This window comes from Telmatherina bonti (genome assembly GCF_933228915.1).
Source record: "Telmatherina bonti genome assembly, chromosome: 17".
Taxonomy (NCBI): domain Eukaryota; kingdom Metazoa; phylum Chordata; class Actinopteri; order Atheriniformes; family Telmatherinidae; genus Telmatherina; species Telmatherina bonti.
The window spans coordinates 15,153,468-15,168,753 of NC_136615.1; the positions used below are offsets into that span (position 1 = coordinate 15,153,468).

Consider the following 15,286-nt stretch of genomic DNA (forward strand, 5'->3'; position numbering starts at 1 on the left):
GGCAATTGTGGTCGGAGTGCTGGAAGGTCAGGCATGAGAGCAATGACAATCTGTGCGGAGGCTGCATATATGCGCAGGCTGAACTGATGGGGATTGTGAACAGGTGGCAGAGGCAGGTGAGAGCAGTGAACTGATTAGGGGTGTGGCAAGCAGCAATGTTGGAGGAAGCAAGGCTGATTGTGATATATATATATATATATATATATATATATATATATATATATATATATATATATATATATATATATATATATACATATGCCTTGGACACTCGGGTGAAGAGGGGGGCGGAGCTGTCAACTGATCACCACCTGGAGGTGAGTTGGCTCAGATGGTGGGAGAGGAAGCCGGTCAGATCTGGCAGGCCCAAACGTGTTGTGAGGGTCTGCAGGGAATGTCTGGCTGAGTCCCCCGTCAGAGCGAGCTTCAACTCCCACCTTCAGCAGAGCTTCAAACATGTCCAAAGTTAGGCGGGGGACATTGAGTCCGAATGGGCTGTGTTCCGTGCCTCTATTGTTGAGCTGTGGCTGTAAGGTTGTTGGTGCCTGTCGTGGCGGTAATCCCAGAACTCGTTGGTTGACACCAGCAGTGAGGGATGCCGTCAAGCTGAAGAAGGAGTCCTATCGGGCCTCTTGGCCTGTGGGACTCTGGAGGCAGCTGATGGATACCGACAGGCTAAGCGACATGCGGCTTTGGCTGTTGTGGGGGGTACTCCATGAGTATGTGCGAGCTGTCCGGTCCCTGTACGACAGGTGTCAGAGCTTGGTCCACATTGCCGGTAGTAAGTCGGATTCATTTCCGGTGAGGGTTGGACTCCGCCAAGGCTGCCCTTTATCACCGATTCTGTTCATAACTTATATGGACAGAATTTCTAGGCGCAGCCGAGGTGTTGAGGGGATCCGGCTTGGTGGCCTCAGGATTGGGTCCCTGCTTTTTGCAGATGACGTGGTCCTGTTGGCTTCATCTGGTCATGATCTCCAGCTCTCACTTGAACAATTTGCGGTCGAGTGTGAAGCGGCTGGGATGAGAATCAGCACCTCAAAATCTGAGACCATGGTCCTCAGCCGGAATAGGGTGGATTGCCCTCTCCGGGTCGGGAGGGAGATCCTGCTTCAAGTGGAAGAGTTTAAATATCTCGGGGTCTTGTTCATGAGTGAGGGAAGGATGGAGCGCGAGATCGACAGACGGATGGAGCGCTTGAGGTGGCTCGGGCATCTGGTCAGGATGCCTCCTGGATGCCTCCCTGGTGAGGTGTTCCAGGCACGTCCTTCTGGGAGGAGACCCCGGGGAAGACCCAGGACATGCTGGAGGACTTAGATCTCTCGGCTGGCGGGGGAACGCCTCGGGATCCCCCCCACAGAGTTGGCAAATGTGGCTGGGGAAATGGAAGTCTGGGCTTCCCTGCTTCGGCTGCTGCCCTGACCCCGGATAAGCGGCTGAAAATTCAGATGAAGTTTTTTAACTACTGTGTGCTGAAAAGTGAAAGCGGCTGAGTTCATGAGGATTCAGAAGTAAACACTTAATTCATCTTTTAATGGATTTAAGGATGTTTACATTGTTATGGCTAAGCAGCACAGATGAATGCTGATGATTAAAGAAAATGACCATTAAACAATAACAATTCCACATTTTCAAATTCTTTGTCAGAGAATCAGTAGTAGTTTTAATTTTCAACTCCTTAAACTTCCTGAGAAATGTTTGTACATCTCATTGGGCTACAGCTGTGTCACTCCAAAACTCACCAGCCAATCGGAATGTGCCCCTGAAAGAGTCCACTCATGAAAGGTTTGTGTCAGAAATTAAACCAAAGAATCGTGAATCAAACCGAAGACGATGAAGCGCAACCAAAATAGCGAGAAGAGAGAAAGAGGAGGAGGAAACTGCAAACAAAACTACTCATTTAACCAAATAAAAGGCTAATAGTTTTCATGATGATTGATCATTTTTTATTTTTAGATAATTTATTTTACTTAAATGATGGTATTTGGAGTTTTCTGAGCTTTAGAAAGTTTTGGTTTTAATTGTTGTATTTTTTGCTTGGAGATTATGGAACAAATCTAATTCCATATCTCTGTAGGTTCTGTGGCTGTAGTAATGGAATGAGATCTCACCATAAGTTTTGCTGGTATCAGAGGACCTCAGGGTCAGCAATGGCTCATATTTTAAAAGGAGGTCAAATTAATAAGAAGGTGAAGACCATTAAGACGTTTAGAAACCACTAAAATACCTTTGCAATCGATCCTGAAATGCACAAGGAGCCAAAACAGCAATCTTCAAACTGTTGTAACTTGATGTTAATGTGGAATGATGTATTTTGGCAGAAAGATAGATATAGATATGACTATGCTTGGTGTTAAACTGCTTTAAAGTCACCGAACACTTAACATAATGCACGTTTGATAAAATCTGTCACTAACTGGGCTGGCATTCTGTACAAAGAGCCCCTTTTTTAATAAGGGGAGAAGAAGGAAGAGAGGCAAAAAAAGAAATCTGAAATCAATGTCTTGGGATGATACCAATCACACATTATATATCAGACTTTCACTGAGCTGAATGGATGCCCTGATTTAGTTTTGCTTAATGTTGAATCTGCTTACTTTTAAATTTGATGGTTGTCTGTTTTGTTTTCTTTTTCTTTTCTCTGAAAAATTTGAAAAAGAAAAGAAATAATATTTCAGTAAGTATAACTCAACACCGGTCAAGTTTCTTGTGAACATGGGGAGATTTTCTTGCAGAGTTAAAACATTGAAATTTAAGAATGTTTTGATGGTCTTCTTTTACACTGTGAATGATTTTCTTGCGATTGCTTCAGACTGACCCAGTTTAAAAGTTGAATTTATAAATTCATGAATACCATTTTACAACACAGAGTTGTCTCAGGCCAAGAGTAAGAGGCATTTTGCCAAAAAAAACATTTGGTATGAAAAATCCACTACCTCCAGGCAGATATTATATCCCCCTCACTCATCTCTTGGGTTCAGGCAAATACACGGGCCAACTACAGATCAATGCAGGCAGTGATGACAATATGGCTGAAAATGTCAGCATCAGTAAGAGAAGAGTAGTCTGAAACACATTATCTTTAATGCAACTATTGTGGTACCAAATTTACAACAGTCAATCTGCGAGAATAGGAAGGAGGGGAAATTACCATCACATGTTTCAGATGAAATGAAAAAGTAGAACTGCGTATTGTGGCTCAAATGAAATTTTCTATGTTCCAATGTTTGTACTTTCATGTCACGATACGCTGCTGTTTAAGATTCTCTGGTGAAGCTTTGAACACATATTAAAGAACTCGAGTAAAAATTAATCCCTAATGATGTTGAAACTGAGAGAGTGTCCGAAATGAAATTTCTGAGAGTAATTATAGATAACAAATGTGGATGAGTGGGAGCGGCAGAGATGGAAATGAGGGTGAAAGATAATAGCGCTTTGGCTTGTCTTGTTTTCTGCTTTTTATTGTATGTGTATATATATATATATATATATATATATATATATATATATATATATACATGTACATATGTATATGTATACGTGTGTGTGTGTGTGTGTGTGTGTGTGTGTGAGCGTGTATTATTATGTTTATTTAAAAGTTTTTTCATAATATAGAAATATAACTTCAAAAGAAAATAAAATTTGATCAGGAATAAAATCCTTAAAAATGTGTTCTCTAATTATTTATCTGACACATTAGAATTTTGTTCTACAAGACTTGTGTAAATCTTAGTGCTTCTCTTGTTTAGCATTTCCTTTTTGGCTTTAATTAGTCTGAAACAAAGAGAATCAGTTATACTCTCACAGTTTTCTGACAAGAATACACTACTCCAGTTCTTTGGACTCTCTGAGGATAAATTATATTAAATTATGTCAAAAGTTAAATTATATGAAAATGTCGTAAAATACCTAACTGTACATTCAGAGCTCAATTATAATCAACATGAAATAGGAGCCTTTTGTCCGTCCTCTGTTCAACATGTATGTTTCATTGTTTTTTCAGGGATCTTGTGGATGTATGGCCAAGTACAGCAAGTGGAACAACATTTTACAGTGCAGCTTACATGTAACCAACTCAGAAGAATAAGAAGATGCTGTAGTGTATTTAACAGCCACACGCAACACCGCCGTCTGAGGTGCTGCCTCTCTTTTTGTCTCTGAAAATCTGAATCTGAACCTTGCACTACTTTCTACTGAAGGTATTGTCTAACCCCTGCCAGCATAAGGCAATAAGCACCTTGGCAGTAATATCTGACAGCGTTTTGAAGCAGATGTACCTACTTATACATAAAGTCAGAAATAATGAGCTCCTCTGGCAACAAATGCTAATCACTGGGGTGGTACACTCATATGTGCTGCTCTTGTACCCTCAACAGTAGGTACTTATTTATACCCATTTTTAAATATAGAAAATGTTTAGCAACAAAACAGGCCAAAAGAAAGATGATGCTTTTTCTCTGTTAAACACACAGTTCTAACATACATGCAAAGATGACATGAGGTTCAGCCCATCCATCCATCCATTGTTTAAACCACTTAGTCCAAGTCAGGATTGGGAGGAAGCTGGAGCCCATCCCAGTAGTCTTTGGGTGAGCAGCAGGATACACCCTGGACTGGTTGCCAGCCCATTGCAGGGCATGAGGTTCAGTGTACATGACGATAATGGTTTGATAAACCAGGGCTCAAACCACCAACCCTCTGACTGGCAGACAAACACTCTACGTCCTGAGCTACAGCTAAGTGAAGAGTTTATAAATTCATGTTATATTATTGCACACAACAAATTATTTTTAAAAAAGTAAAACTGCTTTAAATGTCTGTGGAGCCCATCAGTAAACTTTGTTTAACATTTTCCAATTTTTCCTAACATACACTATCTTTTAAGATTGTAAACTAAAATAAACAAGAGTATCTATAACAAGTGATGAAATAAGAAAAAAAAACAAAATGTAAACATTTGTGTAGAATCTAAACAAAAAGAAGAAAACACAGACTAAGACACAAAAACATAAATATTCTAAATCTGATGTATCTAAGTGAGCAAGTAAATAAAATGCATTTCACTGACAAAGACTCCGCGTCCTACAAAAAATATAGTTTGCATCATGTTGTGATTAATTTATATATTTATTTATTATTCATAGCCCAACCACATGTTTTGGGCCTAAACAATCTCTCTTAAATCATTCATATCAGTGATGTTTTCAGTGCAACATGGTAACTTATTAAAGCTTTTTTTATCCTACATTGTAGATCAAACTAAAGATAGAGGGCATCTGTTCGATTAAACTGGGACATGTAGACACACTGTGAACTGGAATACACAGGTGAGATCATTGTAATGGACAGACCAGTTGATCTGTGGCTCCCATGTTGCAGTAACTTGATAGGTGATTGCTGGCAGTGAAAGAGAGTCAAGTCTTGACAACTTCATCTGGCAAACACCATTTAGTTTCTGCAGAACATCAGCGGGTTGGCAGCACTAGAGGTTTTCTTCCTTTTTACTTTTTATTTTTCGTTCATATTTTTAAAAGAAATAATCCACAATGAGAAGCACCTTTAGCAGAGCTAGCAGCAGGAACAACTGGTGAAACTTCTGGTTTGAGTCTAATTGAGGAAACCTGTTAATAGATGTCGGCAGTAATGGTGCAATTTTTCATGCTGTGGATTGGAACTCTCCTTCAGCTTTGTCATGCAACAATATACACCAACAACTGGGCGATAAAAGTAAAAGGGGATCTTGAGTCTGTGAACAGGATGGCAGAGAAATATGGATTTATCAATATGGGTCAGGTGAGTGTGTTCAAAAATGGGAAGTAGACAGAAAGATGTGACTGTAAGTGAGTTCTCAGATAGTTAGTATGTGTGCAAGCAAGACGAAATGAACAGATGTTGTGACATAAAGAATGTAACACTGTTTAAAATTAGGTTACGTTACTTTGAATGACATTGAATCAAAGAAAATCACAATTTTACATAAAATATAATAAGTGTGCCCTAATATAATTGCCAGTGTGCTTGCTCAGGATGGGAGATTGAGTTGGACCCTCCAACTCAATCTGTTGGTTTCCTTATATAGGCTATAATGAATTGGCTTTAATTATGTTTTTTCTCTGTCTGTAAAGCGTCTTGAGAAGGCATTGCCATGATTTGACGCAATATAAATAAAGTTGAGTTGAATTGAATTGAATATAAAAAAGAAACGTTTAATTTGAGTTAACCTGACAAATCTGCAGAGTTCTACTTAGATTGTAATTTCTACTTTTAGGAAGAAAAAAGGTGCTTTAATACATAGTTTTACCATATATTTTCTCCAAGTGCATTTAATGGTATTTTAATCTGTACTGTACTGGCACACATCTTCTGGGGAAAACTGGATCAGGTTTAGTCATTCATATCATTTCTACAAGGTCAGCCGTACCGCATGTGTTCTGTGTTTCCCTGCTCCAACACACCTGATTCAAATCAAATGAATACAACAGCAGATAAAATTCAACAAAATATAAATATAAACATATCTAAACATATGTGTATTATTAGAGAGAAAAAAGGAAACCTTTCTGGTTTATTTTGTTTCAACTGTGTACAGACAGCTAAAATGCATCCAAATTGGTCCTCAAGTCTCTTCATTTTATCTCAACTAGTAAAACCCTAGTGGACTAAGATCATGAACGCTATTACTGTTTTATCTGAGGTTGCAAGACCCACAGAATGCTAACATAAATAATTTAATAAAGCAAATAAATAAACCGAGCAACAGGGCTCAAAACATAATGTGTACTCCCTTCAGTTGGAGGCTGTTATGAAAGTTTCAAATTTGGGATTTTTTGTGAGTAAAATGAACCAGAAAGCACAATTTAAGTTAAATAAAATACTTTGTGGTTCTGAAGGAAGAAATTTAAAGAAACATTTCACAGATGAGTCACCACAGAATGAGGTCACAATTTATTGTAAAAGAAAGTGGCCAGTTAATGGCTTTTTGTAAAAATTAAACATAAAACGCCTAATAAAAATATCTGGATGACCTTATCAACATAAATCCACACGTGCATGTGGAAGTCAAACTCATACAAGCAGCAGTGTGGCTGAAGTCATGTGGCTCAGGTTGCCCTCACCTGAAAAACTATCACAGGTGTCAGGTAGCTGCCTGAATGAAAGACACCAACATCCCTTTCATAATTTAACAGCTGTTTAGAACAATGACGGAGCGAGATGAACTGTCCCTTTACTTGAAAAAAATAAATACATATTTCATTTAGAGGATTTAATGTCTGTCTTACTAGATCGGAGATCTGAGGAGCTACTACAGTTTCCGTTACCACAAGACAGCAAATCGTTCCACAGTGTGCAACGAAGACGTGACTGCTCGCATTGCCAAGGAGACTGAGGTATAGTAATGTGATACAAGGAGAGCTGGAGGACTCTGCTGGATTATTCATAAAGTCCACGTCCACTCCCTTCCTCGCGTTTGCTGGCCACCTTCACACGACACCAATAATTACACCCAAAAGAATGCACAGATGACAATAGTTGGAGCAGAGCAACAAAATGTCAAGTGCACATCATACTTAGAAGGTAGTTGCTGCTATTTAAGATTAATTTGGTAATCAAAAAACTTGCTTTCTGTCAAAGGCAAAGCCAGCCAGATAGACAGGTGTGATAAGTCTGCAGAGCCCATATTATGTTCATTTTCAGACTCAGTTTTACTAAATGCAGGAGAGAATATCCCTTCATTTTGAACTCTGTAACTACAAACCTTGAATATTCACAAAAAAGCTTCATGGCACAATGAAGAAAAAACTGAATATGAAATGGGTCCTCAAAGTCATTTAATATTGGACAAAAAACAAACAAAGCAAGAATGGTAATGTTTTTCATGACTTGTTATATAAAAGAGGTCAGACCGAGGATGAGGCAGAGAAAACAGGAAGTAAAGAAAGCCAAATCTTTTTGCTTTTATTGACCTTAAAGAAACCAAAGTTTCAGTCCTCTGAGGCTGTAGGTGTCTGTGAATGTTAGATATGGCAGTTAACGCAGAAAATCCCAGAGTCCAAGTAAATCTTGTTCGGAATGGCTGTGGCTGAACAAAAACTTGGCAGGAACTTCCAAGGCTGGTAGAGATCCTCCCAAAATAGACAGATGTTACCGAGCTAGAGGCAGGGGGAGAGGTGGTCGCAGTGCAGAAAAGACACAGGCTCAGCGTGATCTGCTATGAACTGCCTCAGTCCTGACAGGATTCACACTGAAAGATGTTCACAGGTCAGTTGAAAAATACCCTCAAGACTTCTCAAGAAGAAAAACTTAGATTTGGCCATAGCTGTACCACCTTCAAGAGGCAACAATCTGGCAGTGTTGAGACTGCATACTGGAGCTTCAGAAGGCACTGGTGGGAGTCAGAAGCAGGAAGTCCCAGAGCCACAGAGGAAGCAGAAATAAACTACTTCAAATACTAACAAAAACATATTCCTGACAATGTTAATGTACAATTTGGCAACATTTACATGTTAACTAAAACAGTCAAGGGCTGCATGGTGGGATAGTAGTTAGCCTCACAGCAAAAAGGTTGCTGGTTTGATTCTTAGCTGGGGTGGGGTTTGGACAGGGTCCTTTCCATGTTGAGTTTGCATGTTCTCTCTGTGTATGTGTGGGTTCTCTCTGGGTACTTTGACTTCCTCCCACCGTCCAAAGACATGCACGTCAGGCTGATTGGTTACTCTAAATTGCCCTTAGGAGTGAGTGCAAGCGTGTGTGGTTGTTTGTCTGTGTGTGGCGCTGCGATGGACGGCAAGCTGTACAGGGTGTACCTTGCCTTTCACCCAAAGACTGCTGGGATAGGCTCCAGCTTTCCTGTGACCCTTAATCAGACTAAGCAGTTAGGATAATTAGTCAACAAACTAGTTCACATTACTGGCTGGCATAAATGATGGTTTGTCATTAGATGCAGATTTTATTAAATGATATGGACCAATGAAAGACTTAACAATAAACAATAAAAATTAAGATCTGACTGTAATTATGGAAATTAGTTCTTGGATTTTAAGTCTAAGCAGTCATTTGGGTCATATTCCTTAGAGATTGAATGCGTCACATGGTCTGATTGATTAGGCGTCCCCTGAGCATGGCTAGAGACACATATCTACAACTGCACATACACCCTGTGTGTGCATTTCAAGGTGGAGTGGCTCCAACAGCAGGTGGTCCAGAGAAGAGTAAAGAGGACCTCCAAACATCATGACATCTATCCCACTGGTATAAGGAACAATCGGTTTAACCATAGCCAGACGCTTCACCTTAATGATCCAGTGTCACGCAGCCTGTGGTACACTGTGAGTTAACTTTTTTTTTTTTCTTTAGTAAATTCTCAAACACAGATGCACAAACACAGACAGACAGAACCTAAAATAGCTTTATTGCTTGCTCCTAAGGGCCAATGTCCTACTATTTGCTCCACAGCACTGCAGTGATGACTCCACAAGCTGCCAGGCTCACATGAACATTGCTGGGGCCTGGAGGAGAGGGTACACTGGCAAGGGTGTGGTGGTGTCTGTCCTAGATGATGGCATTGAGAGAGAGCATCCGGATCTGAAGCCAAATTATGTAAGTGCCCTGGGATGGGACGCTCGTCTTAGGAAGGGACATTAATCATAAGCAATTTGGCAGGGCTCTTAGTGAAAGAGCACGAAGCTGAGACAGATATTGCAGGCAGAGCTTTTGGGCCAAAGGTTTGGAAAGGCCGGCTAAGAGTATTGGAATGGACATTAAACGTCTGATCCACTTAACAGTGAGGAGGAGTGGTGAATAATGCTCTTTGTCTGATTTGTCTGATGAAATAGAGACAGATAGTTGCTGGCAGCTTCTTTGTGTGCTGCTACTTACTTTCTGCTTGATTTAGGACCCACTTGCCAGCTATGATGTGAACGGACAGGACCAGGATCCCTCTCCCAATTATTCCAACAATGCTGCTAACTTGTGAGTTGTCCTCTCTTTATTTCTTTTTGCACCTGCTCCGCAGATTCCCCATCATAATTCAAACTGTAATAAATGCATGATTTTTCTTTCCATTGTTCAGTAATTACATGCATGTATGGATATGCAAATCCTCAATCCTGAATTCTGTCTTCACACTGGTTTGATGTCATGAAAATAGCCTGTCTTTTTTTTCTTCATGCATATGCATCTAACCTGTTGTTCTGATCTTCTCCTCTCTCTGAAGCCATGGGACTCAGTGTGCAGGGATGGTTGCTGCAGCTGCAAATAACTCTAAGTGCACGATTGGAGTCTCGTTCCACGCACAGATAGGAGGCGAGTCCATGAGAAGACATGAAAGTAGCATGTCGGAGGACTTCTGGAAGTTGGAGAGTTGTGGTGGATTAAAACTTTTGTTTCTCTTCTCTCCCTTTAGGGATTCGCTTGCTGGATGGAGATGTGACAGACATGGTGGAAGCCCAATCACTGAGCTTCAGGCCACAATATGTTGACATTTATTTATCCAGCTGGGGCCCAGTGGATGATGGGACTACTTTGGATGGACCTGGATACCTAGCCCGTCTTGCTTTAGAGAGCGGCGTTCAAACAGTGAGAGAGTGACAGAGAAGGAAAAAGCCTCGTTGGTCTATGTGTTGTAAATTGCAGCTGTATATTTATTTCCTTTCCTCTCCTTTATTTTTCTTCTTATCGATGTTTTAATATCAATTGGTCATTCATCTTTGTCTGGTTCCCAAATTAAATTCAGGGTCGGCATGGGGGGGGATCTGTCTTTGTTTGGGCTTCGGGGAACGGAGGGCGAGAAGGTGACCACTGCTCCTGCGATGGCTACAGCAATAGCATCTACACCATCTCTATCAGCAGCAGCAGTCGCCATGGAAGCCAGCCAGATTACCTTGAGCGATGTTCCTCCACACTTGCAGCGGCTTACAGCGGTGGAGAGACAGAGGAGATGGTGAGTTGAGAACAGTGAGTAAGATCTAGAGCGTCTCTTCATCTGCAATGTGGTTGTTCAGTGGGAGAAGACTTGCAGAGACCTTTTCAGATTATCGTTGTGTCTAAACCAAAGTCTGTTTGATAAAATTATAAGAGAGTGTGTCTGTGATGGTCTCAGACATCTGTCATTCAAGTGAATATGCCCCTGGCATAAACTTTACTGATTCATTTACAATCATTTGTAAAAGGATCAGATTGACTGAATAACTTTGCCTTCCTGTTTATTTCAGCAGAGTATCAGCCAGTTGAGTTGAGCTTGATTTTACTGTCAAAGCCACCAATCCTGTCTCCCTGTAATCCTTTTATGCGTTTAATAAAATAATGAGAAATAACATCAACTCTTAAAAGGGAAAAAAAACACACAACTTCAAGCTGAAAGATAAACACAGTTAATTGCTGAAAGGCTAATGAGATGTGTTGCCCTGAACAGATGACACTGGGACCACTGCAGAGCTGCAGAAGGACTCAGTCAGGGACTTCCCTCTCCTCCTCTGTGGCTGCTGGTGTCATTGCTCTGACTTTAGAGGCCAAGTGAGCAGCTTTCTTTCACAAAATCCGTACATCTAGGTCATGTTAAGACCGTCAAATATAATCGTATGCAGAGACTATGTTGTCTCCTTCTGTTTGACCTTTATGCAGCCCCTTGCTGAGCTGGAGGGACGTGCAGCACATTATTGTCCAAACATCGAAAGCTCATCATCTTATAGCTCCTGACTGGCATATTAATGGCGCTGGATACAAAGGTACCATCAGATTCTTGAATATATAACGATAAACATTTTCTTTTTCAATATTTGCAAGACGTTTAGAGAAAACTGATCATTCAAAGCTCAATATGTTGGTAATATTTCTACTGGCAATTTTTTAGCAAGAGCATAAAGCAGTGAGCATACTCTAAACTAATGAGGAACAGAACAGCAATAAATGCCTACAAAGTTCCAGAGGGTGCAAAGTCTTTAGAAGACTCTGTGCCCTTCATAACCCAGCTAATGTGGTGTGTGTGTGTCACTATGTCTATCAGTTAGCCATCTGTATGGCTTTGGCTTGCTGGATGCTGAGAGCATGGTGAAAGAGGCTGAGCACTGGAAACAAGTTCCCCCACAGCATGTGTGTGTGGAGGAGGCTGCCATCCAGCTGAGCAGGTATTACACCGACAGCACTGCAAGAGATCTGTGCTTCGAGCCGGATTTCCTCTCCTCTCTCACACTTCATCTATTCCTGTCTCAGTTCTCACTTGGATCTCTCTTACACTCATTCCCACTCACTTTAATAGGCGCCTTTTTCTTTGGTGTTGCTCTTCTTGTAACTCTCTCTTGCGCCTCTTGTTTTCTGCCTTACCTCTTATCTGTGCCGCTCGCTGCGTCTCTTTATTCTCTCCCCCCTCTGTGTCTCATGACAGGATTATTCATCCTAACTCGGCGCTGACATCTGTGTACAAGACTACAGGCTGCTCCAGCAAGGCCCTGCAGCACGTTGTTTATGTGGAGCATGTTGTTGTTCGTATAACCCTCACTCATGGTCGTCGTGGAGACCTTTCCATCACACTCACATCCCCTTCAGGCACTGTGTCAGAGCTGCTAGCAAACAGGTAACCAAAAAGAATGCCACACCACCACGCCTACGTCTCCAACACATGGCGACAATCAATGAGCATGCTTATCCTCAGCTTGGCAGCTAGAAAGATAAGTTCATTTTGGCAAACACGACTAGAAAAATTACAGGAGTGATCCTCACGTGGCGTTTCAAAGAAACTAGTATTTGGGTGAGTTCCTGACTAAATTAATTGTTGGCAAGGTTTAAACATGCGGTGTCCTACTTTTCATTAATTCCAAAATTATACCACAAATAAGCAAACATAAATGTCTAAAATGGCTGATAACTGCAGTGATGTTGAAAAGATCAATGGAAATTAGAAAGTCTGTGTAGCGTTTTCAAATATTTCTAAGTAGATATTTTCACATGATTAGAATAGATTCATCAATCTGAATGTCATTGCATATGAAGTAACCTCACTAAATGCTCACGTGGAAAAAACACGTTCGTTAATGCCACAGCTAAGATACTTGAATAATCATGAGTTCATGAGTTATTAATCACCTTTATGTTCAATCTGCCGTCCATGGATGATTTAGCTGCAGTTATAACTCCATTTGCATTTGTTTTTTTGTTTTTTTTAACTTATCCCCAGTTCACGTTTCTTATAATATTTCACCCACTAGAACACTTCTGTAATTATTGGTTAATTGGTCGATTGTAATTATTGATCATCACAGAATGAATGATGGTAGGGGAAGTAGTTGTATACTTAGTTATGTAATGCTTTTGTTTAGGCCTCTTGACAGCTCTGCTGAGGGATTCCAGAGCTGGGAATTCATGACGGCTCATTGCTGGGGGGAGCAGGCAGCAGGGGAATGGACTTTGAAAATCAAGGATACTCCGTCTCAGAACAGAGACCACACTAAACAAGGTTTGCTCGTCCTATTTTTGCTTCTCACTATCACAAAACCTCCATGTGCTAAATTTTACACACAGTGCAAACATGGTGGGACAGGCATGTTTCCTTTATCTCTGTTGTTTCTTAGGAGTACTGAAGAAGTGGTCTCTGGTGATTTACGGCACTGCAGAGCATCCTTACCCCGAGCATCATCGGCGAGGCAGATCAGTCGAGATGCCGCTGGAAGAAGATCTCTCGGAAGGATACAACGGTCATACGCTTCACTTTTCTATGAAAATTCTTGTGAATACGGACCTAAAATAGCAATCTGACTAACTTCTCTGTTGATGCCGTGGTGGTGCTGTGACTTTGTGTCTATTCACCCTTGCAGGACCCTGCGACCCAGAATGCAGCGATGATGGTTGTGAGGGGCCGGGCCCGCAGCAGTGTGTCACATGCTTGCACTTTTTTCTCAAATTCAAGAACAATTCAAGGTCAGATTACGCAGAGAAGCACAGTTAGCAAATAAAGAAGTCACTTTTTAAACCTTTCTGCTGGAGCTCATACATGCTATGGCACTTTTTAGTGGACATTTTTGCATATTGTACTGACAAGTTTGTTGTTGTTGTTTTTTTTGTTTTATTTTTTAATAACAAAGCCACTGATGGGGCAAAACTATATCAAGAATAAGTAATAATTTTCTTCTCTTCATTTCATTGCAACAGTTGCCACCTGTCTTTTAAATTTCTTGTTTCAATTTTGTCCAAAAGGTTGTGTGTCTCAGAGTGTCCACAAGGGTTCTGGGGCGACCGTCGGCGTTGTAAGAGGTGCTATTCCTCCTGTAAAAGCTGCACTGGGAGTCGCAGCAACCAGTGCACATCCTGTCAGCCTGGTCATTACCTGACAGAGGAGACCAACACTTGTACAGCCACCTGTGGGGATAGCTACTACCCTGATCCCGGTTGGATATTTTAACTTTTCATCATACCATGTGTCATATATATATATATGTATACATATATATATATATATATATATATATATATATATATATATATATATATATATATATATATATATATATATATATATATTTTTTTTTTTTTTTTTTTTTTTTTTCCCAATAATTATTTAGAAGAACCTCCTTTCAGTAAGCCTTGGGGTCCATATTTAGCAGCCTATTATTGTACTTTAACCAGTCCGTTTTTTTTAATCAAGTTGTGGCACTGATGTGTATTTTCTGATTTCCCAACAGAAACAAACGTGTGCAGAGAGTGCAGTGAAAACTGCTTGAAGTGCACCTCTTACAGCATCTGCACGGAATGCAACCCAGACACAAGGTGAAACAAATTCTCTGATGATGCTTGAATTAACTACTCTGTAAACACTGCTCCCTCTCCTTCAGCCGCTGAGAATACCGATGCTCCCTGTGCACACACCGCCAGCAGCAGCACATCAATTAGAAAGCGTCACAGTATTTTTTATTCCGCGCCATCCTTCCTTTTTCACACACAACTGCCAAAGAGTGTCTTGAAATATGTTTTGCAAAATCATTATCGGAGAGTTCAAATTCACCATCTCGTCAAGTTAAATGTGTTCCCTGATTGAGTTCACCAAGTATTTGTGGTGGTGTGTTGTGGGTTGGCAAGGCAAGCCGGCAGTCTGAAGGCAGTGAATCATCTTTGTGGTGTCACATGACTTACTGAATGTGTCATGGTGCCACATGCTCTCTCCACCCTCTCCAGTCTGCAGGGGAACCGGTGCCAGCGGAGCTGCATGACCGGATTCTACCATGACACACAGGAAGGTGTATGCAAGCCTTGTCATGAGGCCTGTGCTACCTGTGCAGGTGAGAGCAAAGTCAAGGAGCAG

General features: G+C 40.9%; 1 protein-coding gene across 1 annotated transcript in view; it reads left to right on the forward strand.

The window, feature by feature from the left end:
• The window catches only part of LOC306768620 (proprotein convertase subtilisin/kexin type 5-like), a gene marked incomplete at both ends in the record, with an annotated part of 78,898 nt that overhangs the window by 47,217 nt on the left and 16,395 nt on the right, over positions 1-15,286 (forward strand). Inside the window, 17 exons of the mRNA XM_079257028.1 lie at positions 5,686-5,793; positions 7,284-7,388; positions 9,454-9,597; positions 9,893-9,969; positions 10,214-10,302; positions 10,403-10,575; positions 10,733-10,939; positions 11,411-11,511; positions 11,620-11,723; positions 12,002-12,122; positions 12,380-12,568; positions 13,311-13,447; positions 13,563-13,685; positions 13,806-13,908; positions 14,185-14,375; positions 14,670-14,754; positions 15,160-15,263. Coding sequence (XP_079113154.1) covers positions 5,686-5,793; positions 7,284-7,388; positions 9,454-9,597; positions 9,893-9,969; positions 10,214-10,302; positions 10,403-10,575; positions 10,733-10,939; positions 11,411-11,511; positions 11,620-11,723; positions 12,002-12,122; positions 12,380-12,568; positions 13,311-13,447; positions 13,563-13,685; positions 13,806-13,908; positions 14,185-14,375; positions 14,670-14,754; positions 15,160-15,263 — 2,161 coding nt within the window. The remainder of the gene's footprint in view (positions 1-5,685; positions 5,794-7,283; positions 7,389-9,453; positions 9,598-9,892; positions 9,970-10,213; positions 10,303-10,402; positions 10,576-10,732; positions 10,940-11,410; positions 11,512-11,619; positions 11,724-12,001; positions 12,123-12,379; positions 12,569-13,310; positions 13,448-13,562; positions 13,686-13,805; positions 13,909-14,184; positions 14,376-14,669; positions 14,755-15,159; positions 15,264-15,286) is intronic.